This window comes from Oryx dammah, unplaced genomic scaffold (assembly GCF_014754425.2).
Source record: "Oryx dammah isolate SB20612 unplaced genomic scaffold, SCBI_Odam_1.1 HiC_scaffold_7, whole genome shotgun sequence".
In the NCBI taxonomy this organism is placed as follows: domain Eukaryota; kingdom Metazoa; phylum Chordata; class Mammalia; order Artiodactyla; family Bovidae; genus Oryx; species Oryx dammah.
The window spans coordinates 18,454,209-18,468,814 of NW_024070191.1; the positions used below are offsets into that span (position 1 = coordinate 18,454,209).

Here is a 14,606-nt window from a genome sequence, read left to right on the forward strand (position 1 = left end):
GCCGGGAGAAATATCAATAACTTCAGATATGCAGATGACACCACCCTTATGGCAGAAAGTGAAGAGGAACTAAAAAGCCTCTTGATGAAAGTGAAAGAGGAGAGTGGAAAAGTTGGGTTAAAGCTCAACATTCAGAAAACGAAGATCATGGCATCTGGTCCCATCACTTCATGGCAAATAGATGAGGAAACAGTGGAAACAGTGTCAGACTTTATTTTTTGGGGCTCCAAAATCACTGCAGATGATGACTTCAGCCATGAAATTAAAATATGCTTACTCCTTGGAAGAAAAGTTATGACCAACCTAGATAGCATATTGAAAAGCAGGGATATTATTTTGCCAACAAATGTCCGTCTAGTCAAGGCTATGGTTTTTCCTGTGGTCATGTATGGATGTGAGAGTTGGACTGTGAAGAAGGCTGAGCACCGAAGAATTGATGCTTTTGAACTGTGGTGTTGGAGAAGACTCTTGAGAGTCCCTGGGACTGCAAGGAGATCCAACCAGTCCATCCTGAAGGAGATCAGCCCTGGGTGTTCTTTGGAAGGAATGATGCTAAAGCTGAAACTCCAGTACTTTGGCTACCTCATGCGAAGAGTTGACTCCTTGGAAAAGACTCTGATGCTAGGAGGGATTGGGAGCAGGAGGAGAAGGGGACGACAGAGGATGAGATGGCTGGATGGCATCACTGACTCTATGGGCGTGAGTCTGAGTGAACTCCGGGAGATGGTGATGGACAGGGAGGCCTGGTGTGCTGCAATTCATGGGGTCGCAAGGAGTCGGACACGACTGAGCGACTGAACTGCACTGAACTGAATGCCCATATATTGTGACTCCACTGAATTTCTTAAAATTCATTCCAAAGGCACTCTTTTATGAAGACTTTCCTGGTCCTTCTAGCTCTGTTTTTTTTGTTGTTGTTGTTATTTGTTTTCTAATTTAAAAAAAATTTAATTTAACTATAATTGCTTTACAATGTTGTGTCAGTTCTGCTCTACACTGTGAATCAGCCATATGTATACATATATGCCCTTCCTCTTGAGCCTGCCCCCCACCCCACCCCTCATCCTACCCCTCTAGGTCATCACAGAGCACCATAGCTCTGTTTTATCTACTCTCTGGATTCTAGGAGCACGTACATTTTCCCTGGCACACTCTACTTATTGTTGTTGTTGTTCAGTCGCAAAGTCATGTCTTGACTCTTTGTGACCCCATGGACTGCAGCACACCAGGCCTTCCTCCCCCTCACTATCTCCTGGAGTTCACCCAAGTTCATGTCCGTTGATGTAGTGATACAATTCAACCATCTCAGCCTCTGCCGCCCTCTTGCTTTACCTTCAATCATTCCCAACATCAGAGTCTTTTCCAATGAGTCGGCTGTTTGTATCACCATTTTGCAGCTGTTTTTAAGATAGGCAGCTCACTGAGAGCAGACTCTGTGTCTGCTGCTTTCTTAGGACACCACCCAGCTGCCATGGGACACAGTGGTGCTAGTGGTAAAGAACCCACCTGCCAGTGCAGGAGACACAAGTTTGATCCCTGAGTCAGGAAGATCCCCTGGAGGAGGAAATAGCAACCCACTTCACTATTTCTGCCTGGAGAATCCCATGGACAGAGGAACCTGGCAGGCTACAGTCCATAGGGTCACACAGAGTGGAACACAACTGAAGGGGCTTAGCAGGCAGGCATGTGTATCTGAATGAACAAATGGGCAATAAAGAGGGTGGCATCCCAGATGTAAGGTGAACTTATAAAGTCTTTACACAAATGTTCTTTGCTCTTTTCTAGCTCTTTATAGTCAATCAGCAAATATTTACTGATTGCCTAATGTGTAGAGGGCACTGTTCAAAATATAGTTGGGAAGGAAAGATACAACAAAGGGGGAAGATGAGCATTTTTTTCCCAGAATTTTTACTTAACCCTTTGGTTCTCTTATACCTATTATAGAAGTGATTGATGTATAGATAGAGATCTGCATATACATATTTGTCTTGTTATTGCTAAGTTTTTCTAAATAGTTTCAGAGCATTAAATTATATGTAAAAGTGGTTGGAATCCTAGAACTATCACTTATCCATTTGTTGCAAGTCTATTTAATGACTGACTTTACCACTTTGGTAGTAGACATCATTCATTAGATATTATCATCATTTCCCCTGGAGGAGGGCATGGCAACCCACTCCAGTATTCTTGCCTGGAAAACCCCATGGACACGGAGCCTGGTAGGTCCCAGTCCACACGGTCGCAGAGTCAGACACAACTTAGCAACTAAACAACTACAACAATCATTCATCACAGAGTAGAAGTTCTAATGCTCATCTCATGAATCTGGTAACCAATACCACACTTTCTGTTTCTCAAAGGATACTGTTGTTAGTTTTTGTTCTGATTCTTGGTTTATCCTTGTATATAGCTGTTAAATATTCTGTGCATACAGGCCAAGTGAAGGACAGTGTTGATGGCAGTAATCCCAATTTCTCCATAAAAGTTTCCAGGTACACCCCGCCGCCCACCCCCAAACATCTGAACAGTATTCAGTGTGCCTCCGATATTTTTGAAAGTGAAATCTAACCCAAAGTGGCACCTAAACAAAGATGAATTTTGAATGACACTAGCACTCTAAAAGTAAAAATGTCTGAGACCCAGAAAAGTGGACACAATTCATTGTGTAGTAGTGGGGATGGAGGAGGTCAGAGAGAGCCTACATCTGAGCCATCAGACCGGGCTCTTTGCTGCAGAATCCCTTGTGCTGTTGACTGCTCCCAAGCTAGCAAATCGAAGCTCACTGATGGGACGACAGCCAGGGACTAAGTGCCTGTGTCCCGGGGACTCCTAATTAAATTATGGTGAGTTCATTCCCCCGCCTTGGAGCACTTCATATCTGTAATGCATGAGCATAAAAGCATCTTTTCCAACCAGATTCCCACCTCCCTCTCCACCCTCCCAGCACAGTGTGTGAAATTCTGCATATTACAATACAAAGAGAATTAAATAATCTTGTTATCTGGACCATAAAGGTCTAAGACAGAAACACTGATATATGAGCAGCTAAACAAAAAGAAACAGGCAATCAATATCTAAGTGACAAAATGCATTTTGTCATCTACAAAGGGTAAATGTCTTAAAGGGCAAACTCCCAGGAGAGTCAGAAACAAACACTGAGCATATGCTTATCATGATACGGGCACTGTGGTCGGTGTTTCTCGTAGGATCAAAAGCCCTTTGTTTTTCCATTATCCAGGACCGTGGTCCCTCGTATGAAGTCATCTGCCTTGAATTATGGGGCCTGGATGTTTTAACTCTACATAGCCCCCAAGCTTCTTGCAGACATTGTTCCCATGTCTTAAATTTTTTTCCTTATTTTCCCCAGCATCTGGAATGGTACTTCGTTAATTGGTATTGAGTAATAACTTGCCAACCAATTCAGAAGGATGAATGTCCTGTCTAGGCATGTGGGCGAAGGCAGTGGTATCTATGATTGACTGTTAGTATTCCCTGAAGGCTTATAAAATGGGTCAATTACAGAAGACCAGGCATTCCAGCTTCTGGAGGTGGGACATGCATGGCAAGCCAACTTAGAAGCAGAGTGGGTCGTCTAAACAGGAGCTGGGTGATTTGAGGTTCATGGACTTTTTTTTTTTTAGTGAAACGACTCAAGTGTTTACTAGGAAAAGAGTACATTTGGATAGACACATGGGCGGGCTCAGAGAGTGAGCTGCCTCTGAAAGTTTATTCTTTATGCACTCAATGGAGGGCTCTCATTGAGCAAGGACACTTATATGCACCAAGAATATGGGATGAAAATCTACTAATCCTCTGCAAAACAGTGTGGAGGAAGGCTTTCCATAGTTCATGATGGGATTGGCAAGGATCAGGATTAGAATGGAGGCAGTAATAATAGAAAAAGTGCAAGGGATCCAAGACACATTTGGAAGAAAGAACAGACTGACTTTGGTGCAGCCCATTAAAGAAGAGTCCAAAATGACTTCACAAATTGTCCTGTTATTATCACTGGGATTGCCAGAGGTCGGAAGATACCGATGACTTCTGGGCATTGTTTTCTTAATGTGGACCATTTTTAAAGTTTTTATTGAATGTATTACAATATTGTTTCTGTTTTATGTTTTGGTGTTTTGGCTGAGAAGCATGTGGGATCTTAGCTTTCCAACAGGGATTGAACATGTACCCCCTACGCTGGAAGGCAAAGTCTTAAACCACTGGACCACCAGGGAGATCCCAGCTTCTGGGCATTGAGGCAGGTTGAGTGCAGTAGAGTTGGGGGAATGTCCATATGGGTACAGTCAACCCTTGGTATCTGCGAGGTTGGTTCCTGGACAGTCCTCCCCCTGTGCACCCCCCAACAACAGATGCCAGAATCTATGGACACCCAGGTCCCTCATATAAAATGATGTAGTACAGCTGGTCCTCGGTACTCACAGGTTCCACATCAGGGATCCAACCAACCTCAGATTTCAACTGTACTGAAACTACTTGCCCCCAAGGCCCCTTTAATAAGCAAAAAGATTGCCTGGTAGATACTTGTGATAGGATGTGAAAATTTTCACAAAATTATCCTTGAAATTTTATACCAACTTAATTTTGTAGTATAGATATTTTTATTCATCTCCCCATTTCATCCATCTTGATTTCCCTCAAACTATGATTTCTACATCATGAAACTCATTCAGTTCAGTTCAGTTCAGTCGCTCAGTTGTGTCCGACTCCTTGCGACCCCATGAATCGCAGCACGCCAGGCCTCCATGTCTATCACCAACTCCCGGAGTTCACTCAAACTCATGTCCATCGAGTTGGTGATGCCATCCAGCCATCTCATCCTCTGTCGTCCCCTTCTCCTCCTGCCCCCAGTCCCTCCCAGCATCAGGGTCTTTTCCAAGGAGTCAACTCTTTACATGAGGTGGCCAAAGTACTAGAGTTTCAGCTTTAGCATCATTCCTTCCAAAGAACACCCAGGGCTGATCTCCTTCAGGATGGACTGGTTGGATCTCCTTGCAGTCCCAGGGACTCTCAAGAGTCTTCTCCAACACCACAGTTCAAAAGCATCAATTCTTCGGTGCTCAGCTTTCTTCACAGTCCAACTCTCACATCCATACATGACCATTGGAAAAACCATAGCCTTGACTAGACGGACCTTTGTTGTTCACTAAAAAACCTTGGATTCATTGAATTGTGTTTTCAGAACAACCTAATACTGCATTTTAAAAATCAAGCACTTAGAATACCATTAAGGCCAAAATGTACTTAAATTCCAGTCACCGTTAAATGTCCACAACAGTGCTAGTGTGTGGTTAACTTCCCTACCTTTTTAGTGAGAAACGACTACACAGTAAAAAACAAAACAAAACAAAACAAAAATCATAAAATAGATCTGATTGCCAACTCTCAAATCAGCAGGTCACACTTCTTAAAATGCCAGTGGACCATGTTGTAAGCATTCAAGCTAATTTTTCTGGGAAAAAGCATTCATTTTACAATGTCACATTAAATTCTAAGTCACAACACACGCCATTCCTCTCCTCTTTCATAACTCACTTAGCACAAAGGTTTTGAAGAACAAATTTCCTTTTTCTATTAGCAAGAATAACCATCTAATGACCTCAATTAGAGAGGGGAATAAAAAAGGTGCACACATCTAAAAATAACTCCATTATCCACTGCAGAGGAGCTTGGTTTTTCTTTCCACTGGACCAGCTGATATTTAAATAAGTGGCAATCGATCAGCCTAAGGTCTGGCTCTGGTTTCTCATAAATGAAGGGCTGTGGCTTTAAGTAATCGCGGGCTGCCGGTGCCAAAGGCAGAAGCTGCAGCATCAGCTCCTGGGAGGAGAGGCGTCCGAAGCACACACGCCAACCTGCAGGACGTGAGTAAGGCCGGGCAAGGACCAATGGCACTCCTCCTGGCGGAGCTTTGAATGTAGACGGACCGGCCCGGTGGGTGGCGTGGCCACCTGTGCGCTCCTCGGCCGGCGCTGGGGGGTGGGGGGAGTTGGAGACAGAAGCTGGAAAATGGGCTGCTCCGGCAGCAAAATGTGCCTGTATCCTCCATGTGCGGCAACAAGGGTAATTCGGATTTGTTTCTAGCGGTTTTCTGGAAGAATGCAGGGAGGCAGGCAGAGGTTGTCTGATCTTAGCAGGGGGAAATGCTCTGAATGACAAGCACCTCTTCCCCTGCAAAGGCCGGTCCCGTGATCTCGGTCCGCAGCGCGGACATCTAGCCTCGGCAAGGCGGCGGAGCTGGGTCCTGGGCGGTCCCAGCGGGGGCATTTCCAGAGAGCTGTGAATTTTGCCTTCTTCTTAACGCGCCGGTGGGAGGGAGTCTGCCTGTTAAGAAACTGTATCTCATTGCCGTATTCGTACAAGGATGTGTGTCTGTGTGCTTGCTATGAGTTGCTGATAACTTGAAAATTGTTCTCTTTTGCAAGACTGATCATTGCTTTTTTTTTTTTTTTGGATTCTGAAAGAGCAACCTGGTTTTCTTTGACATATTTCTCCAACATCTTAGCCGATTGGACATAGCATCATCCTTAGAAAATAATGTTGAGCAGAGTAAAATTAATTTCATTGTGTCTTTAAAAGGTTATTGTTATTATTTTGACCAGAGGTTTATAACAGACTTGTGTGTCTTCCTTTTAGAAGTAAAGTACTGTCCTCCTCCTAAGGAAAGTTTTGTATTTACAAATATAGGACAAAGTGCATGAAGTACATATGTTTAGAACATTAAATATTTATCTTTCACTGATGAGGCCTTCATTGCCCTTGGAGGAGGAGAGTGCATTACGTCTGAAGTACAGTATGCATCAGCAGAAAGGTTCTGGGATTGGCAATGAAGCGTGGCTCAAAGTCAATATTTTTAAAACGGGCCATTCAGTGTGGAACCTGAGAAAATACAGACATTTTTGCGATGTGAATTTCCTTAACAACTAAGGGACATCTGTGTTTTTTAACAACACAAACTGTTTAGCCTAAATGATTCATATCTTGGCTTCTCAATTCTGAGTCTCGTTTTCCTGGTGATAACGAGTGTGTGTGCTTTACTGAAACGGGACCCTCTTGAAAACATTAGTAACTTGATGTGTGTTTTCCACAGCGAGAGGAAGCACTGAAACAAAACAAAACCCTATCTCAAGAACTTGTCAACCTCCGGGGAGAGCTAGGTAAGAGATTTTGTTTTTTCTTTAAAGTTCCAGGGTTGAGGGGAAATCAGCCAAGTTGGTTTTCTTCTTTGCGTGGTGCCTGAGTCGCACCCTGGCTGTGTTAGCCCCTCACTCTGGTGTCTGTGCAAACACTTCCTCCTATCGATGTTTCTGTTGAATCTTGGCAGCTCGACCTCAAGTTCACAGAATTCCGGGCACTGATCTGACTAAGCCGAGCAGAGTTTCTGATGACCAAACCATTTCTCTTCCTGAAAAGAGGGGCAGACTGGGTTTTGTAATTGTGTGAATTCCTGTTAAATAATTCCATCAGGTTTTGTTTATTTTATCTTTTTTCCTGAACCGTTTTTCATGATAAAGATTGGTGAGACAGTTCCCTCTGCCATAGCAGTAATCGTATCACACTTCCTTGGGGGTGGTCTATGAGGAGAGAGCGTGATGTTGTTAGAAGGTACATCCTGGGCTCATCTTCCCATCGGACCCAGTTCCACCAGGTGCCAGATGCCTCTCAGGTCTACGGCACTCGCCGTCGCCCTGGGTGCCCCCGTGCCCAGGCTGAACTGTCTTCTAGTTCTTTTCTGGAAGAGTCCTTGGTTCGCGAGACAGAGGCAGTACTGCCCTTCCTTCCTGAGCCCACGGGCTGGAGTGGGCTGGCTGCCACGCGAACCCTGTCCTCTGTAGCTCTAGACAGTCTGCTGGCGGCAGTCACTTCAGACTTTGCTGGAATCTTTCACTGAAAGACTGTATTCCTGGCCCTTTGCGGTTTTCCGTGTGTGTGTGTGTGTGTAGGTATGTGTATAAATAATGCAAAGGCAATGGCCAGCAATGAAAACGGCATTCAGTCTAGTTCCGGGAGAGATGGCTCCTTTTTCTGTGGACAGCATCAGAGTTTAAACAGTGTCAATATAATTTGCTGGCACTTGAACACACTTAAGTTCGCCCCCACCCCGCCTTCCCACCACACCCGGTCAAAGAGCAAGGAGCTGTGAACTTGGGGTGAAGCCTTGCCTCTGTATTCCTCTTCTTTTTTCACCTCCTTATGCCGAGCAGCGCTGGACCCCTGGCTCACCCTGATGCCTAGCCCGGGGCATCATTTTCTCCTGACGTTAGGAAGGAGGACTGTTTATGGAAGAGTAATTGTAAGACAGATGGGACTTCGGGACCCCAAAGACTTGAGAGTTCTAGGAAAACAGTTCAAGGAAACCACAGATAAGAAACAAGCCAGCTCCCAGAGACGCTTGAGGCTCTCTGCCAGGTCACTGAATGTGACTGCTGCCCTTTTGATTATCCAGACGACCAACTTAACTTGCTTTTGTCTGGGCCTTAAATCATGTAATGGATATAGGGTCAGCAGATCAGGAAAGAGGCCTTTTGTGTGCATTTCAGGGTTCGCTCTAACCTGGTAGAGGTGGAGAGGAGCCTCCCTGGGGGTTCACGTTTCAGCCTCCTCCTGCAAGATGAGGCAGACATGCCGAGGGAACACTGTTCTCATTCAGTCAGTTTGAATGGGGGAATCCTCTTTTCACCTTTCAGTGGATGGCATGATTCCGTGACCCCAGTGGACCCAGGTACTCAGCACCTCCAGTTAGTCTTAGCCTGACAGGAAGTAGCTGTGGCCGTTGGCACCCACTCTCCATCTGTGATAAGGACACCGTGGCCGCGTGTGGCTTTCCTGCTGCTCTTGGAGGGTTGGGAGGCATGGTTGGCCAGTCGGTATCATCCAGTCACCCAAGGCTGGCCTTTCAGGAAGTGTGGCAATACTGCTGGTGAATCAGATCGAACGGCTCAAGTACCAGTGCGGAGCATCTGGGGGAGGGTTTTGGTTCCATGAGAGGAGGAGAGAGAAGCCTGTAATCTTCCTTCTGATGAAACAGTTCAGGAAGACTGCTCTTGAGGCTGCCAGTTTAACTGATGGCAGCATGAGCTGCAAGAGAAAGAAGTTAACATAGCAAAGTTTACCGCTCAGTTTTAACATGTCAGTTCAGTTCAGTTCAGTCGCTCAGTCGTGTCCGACTCTTTGCGACCCCATGAACTGCAGCACATCAGGCCTCCCTGTCCATCACCAACTGCTGGAGTCTACCCAAACCCATGTCCATTGAGTCGGTGATGCCATCCATCTCATCCTCTGTCATCCCCTTCTCCTCCTGCCCTCAATCTTTCCCAACATCAGGGTCTTTTCCAATGAGTCAACTCTTCGCATCAGGTGACCAGAGTACTGGAGTTTCAGCTTCAACATCAGTCCTTCCAATGAACACCCAGGACTGATCTCCTGGTTGGATCTCCTTGCAGTCCAAGGGACTCTCAAGAGTCTTCTCCAACACCACAGTTCAAAAGCATCAATTCTTCAGTGTTCAGCTTTCTTTACAGTCCAACTCTCACATCCATACATAACTACTGGAAAAACCATAGCCTTGACTAGACAGACCTTTGTTGACAAAGTAATGTCTCTGCTTTTTAATATGCTGTCTAGGTTGGTCATAACTCTCCTTCCACAGAGTAAGTGTCTTTTAATTTCATGGCTGCAGTCCCCATCTGCAGTGATTTTGGAGCCCCAAAAAATAAAGTCTGACACTGTTTCCACTGTTTCCTGATCTGTTTGACATGAAGTGATGGGACCAAATGCCATGATCTTTGTTTTCTGAATGTTGAGCTTTAAGCCAACTTTATCACTCTCCTCTTTCACTTTCATCAAGAGGCTTTTTAGTTCCTCTTCACTTTCTGCCATAAGGGTGGTGTCATCTGCATATCTGAGGTTACTGATATTTCTCCCGGCAATCTTGATTCCAGCTTGTGCTTCTTCCAGCCCAGCATTTCTCATGATGTACTCTGCATAGAAGTTAAATAAGCAGGGTGACAATATACAGCCCTGATGTACTCCTTTTCCTATTTGGAACCAGTCTGTTGTTCCATGTCCAGTTCTAACTGTTGCTTCCTGACCTGCATACCGATTTCTCAAGAGGCAGGTCAGGTGGTCTGGTATTCCCATCTCCTTCAGAACTTTCCACAGTTAATTGTGATCCACACAATCAAAGGCTTTGCCATAGTCAATAAAGCAGAAATAGATGTTTTTCTGGAACTCTCTTGCTTTTTCGATGATCCAGCAGATGTTGGCAATTTGATCTCTGGTTCCTCTGCCTTTTCTAAAACCAGCTTGAACATCTGGAAGTTCACGGTTCATGTACTGCTGAAGCCTGGCTTGCAGAATTTTGAGCATTAACATGTCAGTGGTATAAAGTGGCTAGACTGTGTGGGCATACTCACCACGTTCAGATCTTTGGTAGCTGGATGACCTCGGGTAGGGGAGACATAGCCCATGTCCTCTGTCCTGATTTCTTTCTCTTTAAAATGGCAGTAACCTTGTCTGCCTTTTTAATGGTGGCCATGAGGACTGCATGAGGTGACTTGTTGCAGAATCACTACCACCAAGTGTTATGGAAAAATCTGAATGAACTTCTTGGCCAACCCAATAAATAGTACAGCTGACGGCTCTGTAGTAACCGATTTGCTGTTTTATGAGGGCAGAGACTATACTGCAGACTAACCTATATAACCCTATGGACTGCAGCCTGGCAGGCTCCTCTGTCCATGGGGATTCTCCAGGCAAGAATACTGGAGTGAGTTTCCATGCCCTCCTCCAGGGATCAATCCTGCATCTCCTGCTTTGCAGGCAGATTCTTTACCCACTCAGCCACCTGGGAAGCCCATACTGCAGAAAAGAGTAATAATTCAGCTAAATATTATTAGAAATCCCTTAGGTCAGGCTATTTTTTTCTCTTGAGTTTCAAATGGAAAAACGAGATGTGATGGGTCCCTTCCCAATACATTACAAGTGCTTGGGATACAGTTTGCCATTTTGCCTCCTGGTCTTCATATACTCATGTTTAATGACAATAGATCTTCTAAGTGCACAGAGCCTAATTTCATTCACCACTTAAATAATGTCATTGTAAGGCTGTTATGGTCAGCTGTTTTCCTGTCCATTCCCATGGTTTCAGCTACAACCTGTAGGGTGATGACTCGGATTTATTTTTCTAGTCTTCTCCTTCCCAAGCTGCAGATAACATTTTTCCCAGTGAAGAGCTGCCTCTAGAAAAGTCAGTCTGGTGTAATCAGACTTCCTGACTCCCAGCCCCTCGCTTTGTGAATACTCTGAAGTGTCTCCTTGTTCAAACCTCAGTCTGTTCATCACCTTCTTCAATGAATTGTTATTCACTTACCACCCAAGCTACCAACTAAGGTCATGATCCTCTTCCTCCATCCTCCACACGATACCCATCTGTGTTCTAAATGTTGTTCAGACTGGCCGTTCCTGACCGTCCTGATTTAAGCCCCATAATTTCTCACCTGCAGAGTATCCCAGTGGTCACCCAGCAGATCACCTTGCCTCCAGGCCTGCTTCTCTCTTCTCCAGATGCTACCAGGACTAGACTTGTAATAAGTCTTGTGTGTCATCTAGCAGACCCTTTTTGCAAACATAAGTAGTCTCCCATTTGGGTTTGGGGATGAAGTCCAAACATACTAAAGCCAACATGTGTGATGTGGCCGTACGTTTCTGGTGCAGCTTCATGGTGTCTGACCCTCGTTCCCCTCTGAACACCTCCTTTTCTCTCCCTGGGTCCCAGCCACAAGCTCATTCACACCTCTTTTGTGCTTTTTTGCGTGCATGCCAAGTCATTTCAGTCATGTCTGACTCTGCGACCCTATGGACTGTAGCCCACCAGGCTCCTCTGTATAAGGGATTCTCCAGGCAAGAATACCGGAGTGGGTTGTCTTGCCTTTCTCAAAGGGTTCTTCCTGACCCAGGGATTGAACGCCAGTCTCTTCACATCTCCGGCCTTGGCAGGCAGGTTCTTTACCACAAGCACCACCTGGGAAGCCCTTTTGCTTCTTGGGCACACATCATCCTCTCTGAAAGACTCTCCTCTGTCTTCCCACTATCTCTCTATTTTTTTGTCCCCAGACTCCTCCTCCTCGTTACTTATTTTTAAAGTCCCAGCTGAAATATTTTGTCTTCAATTGTGTTTCACCCAAATCTTTCAAACATGTGAATTGCATCTCCTACTATACTCTTCTTACTGTTCATGGGGTTCTCAAGGCAGAAAAACTGAAGTGGTTTGCCATTCCCTTCTCCAGTGGACCACGTTTTGTCAGAACTCTCCACCATGACCCGTCCTTCTTGGGTGGCCCTACACGGCATGGCTCATAGTTTCACAGAATTAGACAAGGCTGTGGTCCATGTGGTCAGACTGGTTAGTTTTCTGTGATGGTGGCTTTCAGTCTGTCTGCCCTCTGATGGAGAAGGATAAGAGGCTTTGGAAGCTTCCTGATGGGAGAGACTGAGGGCAATACTGAGTCTTGTTCTGATGGGTGATCTTTAATCCAATTTTCTGTTGATAGGTGGAGCTGTGTTCCTCCCTACTATTTCAGTTCAGTTCAGTTCAGTTCAGTCGCTCAGTCATATCAGACTCTTTGCGACCCTCCCTGTCCATCACCAACTCCTGGAATTCACTCAGACTCATGTCCATCGAGTCAGTGATGCCATCCAGCCATCTCATCCTGGGTCGTCCCCTTCTCCTGCCCCCAACCCCTCCCAGCATCAGAGTCTTTTCCAATGAGTCAACTCTTCACATGAGGTGGCCAAAGTACTGGAGCTTCAGCTTTAGCATCATTCCTTCCAAAAAAATCCCGGGGCTGATCTCCTTCAGAACGGACTGGTTGGATCTCCTTGCAGTCCAAGGGACTCTCAAGAGTCTTCTCCAGCACCACAGTTCAAAAGCATCAATTCTTCGATGGTCAGCTTTCCCTACTATTTACCTGGAGCCGAACTATGGTGGAGGTAATGTAGATAATGGTGACCTCCCTCAAAAGATCCCACGTATGTACTGCTACAGTCCGTGCCTCCAACCCTGCAGTAGGCCACTGCCAACCCATGCCTTCACTGGAGACTCCTAGACACCCATAAGCAAGTCTCCTGTCGGGTCACTGTTCCTTTCTCCTGGGCCCTGGTGCACAAGTTTCTGTTGAGCCCTCCAAGAGTCTATTTCCCAGTCCTATGTAAGTTCTGGCAGCTCTATCACCTGAGGTTAATGGCGACCTCCTCCAAGAGGACTTATGCCACACCCACACCCAGAGCCTCTGTCCCTGCGGCAGACCACTGCCGACCCGGACCTCCACAGGAGACCAAACACACTTCTGTCTCATTCTCTGTGGGCTCCCTGGGTCCTGGTGTGCGCAAGGTTTGTTTGAGCCCTCTGAGCATCTCTGGCAGGAATGGAGTTTGATTCTAAATGCAAATTCACTCCTCCTACCATCTTGCTGGGGCTTCTCCTTTGTCCTTGGACGTGGGGTATCTCCTCACAGCCACTCCAGTGCCTACCATCCTACTGGGATTTTTCTGACCTTGGACATAGGGTATCTCCATATGGCTGGTCCAGCGAAGTGCAGCCGCCACTCCTGACCTTGGTCATGGGGTATCTCCTCTCGGCCACAGCACAGGAAACCCCGGTTCAATTCCTGGGTTGGGAAGATCCGCTAGAGAAGGGATAGGTTATCCACTTCATTATTCCTGGGCTTCCTGTGGCTCAGATGGTAGAGAAGGAGGTGGAGGTGATGGAATTCCAGCTGAGCTATTTCAAATCATGAAAGATGATTCTGCGAGTGTTGCACTCAATATGCCAGCAAATTTGGAAAAGTCATCACTGGCCACAGGACTGGAAAAGGTCAGTTTTCATTCCAATCCCAAAGAGAGGCAAAGCCAGAGAATGCTCAAACTACCACACAATTGCACTCATCTCACACACTAGCAAAGTAATGCTCAAAATTCTCCAAGCCAGACTTCAACAATATGTGAACCGTGAACTTCCAGATGTTCAAGCTGGTTTTAGAAAAGGCAGAGGAACCAGAGATCAAATTGCCAACATTGCTGGATCATTGAAAACGCAAGAGAGTTGCAGAAAAACATCTATTTCTGCTTCATTGACTATGCCAAAGCCTTTGACTGTGTGGATCACAACAAATTGGAAAATTCTTCAAAAGATGGGAATACCAGACCACCTGACCTGCCTCTTGAAAAACCTGTATGCCGGTCAGAAAGCAACAGTTAGAACTGGACATGGAACAAATAGGTTCCAAATGGAAAAAGGAGTATGTCAAGGCTGTATATTGTCACTGTGCTTATTTAATTTCTATGCAGAGTACATCATGAGAAACACTGGGCTGGAAGAAGCACAAGCTGGAATCAAGATTGCCAGAAGAAATATCAATAACCTCAGATATGCATATGACACTACCCTTATGGCAGAAAGTGAAGAGGAACTAAAGAACCTCTTAGTGTAAGTGAAAGAGGAGAATGAAAAAGTTGGCTTAAAACTCAACATTCACAAAACAAAGATCATGGCATCTGGTCCCATCACTTCATGGCAAATAGATGGAGAAACAGTG

The 14,606-nt window shown here is 45.6% G+C and overlaps 1 protein-coding gene across 5 annotated transcripts in view; it reads left to right on the forward strand.

Annotated features, from left to right (window-relative positions):
• MTUS1 (microtubule associated scaffold protein 1) overlaps positions 1 to 14,606 on the forward strand; it is a 184,439-nt gene that overhangs the window by 146,150 nt on the left and 23,683 nt on the right. For 4 of the 5 annotated variants that reach the window (XM_040243143.1, XM_040243144.1, XM_040243145.1 and 1 more), the window contains one exon: positions 7,103 to 7,169. In XM_040243143.1, coding sequence (XP_040099077.1) covers positions 7,103 to 7,169 — 67 coding nt within the window. Of the gene's footprint in view, positions 1 to 5,860; positions 6,076 to 7,102; positions 7,170 to 14,606 lie in introns of those variants that run through there. The other variant, XM_040243147.1, reaches the window with a different exon arrangement.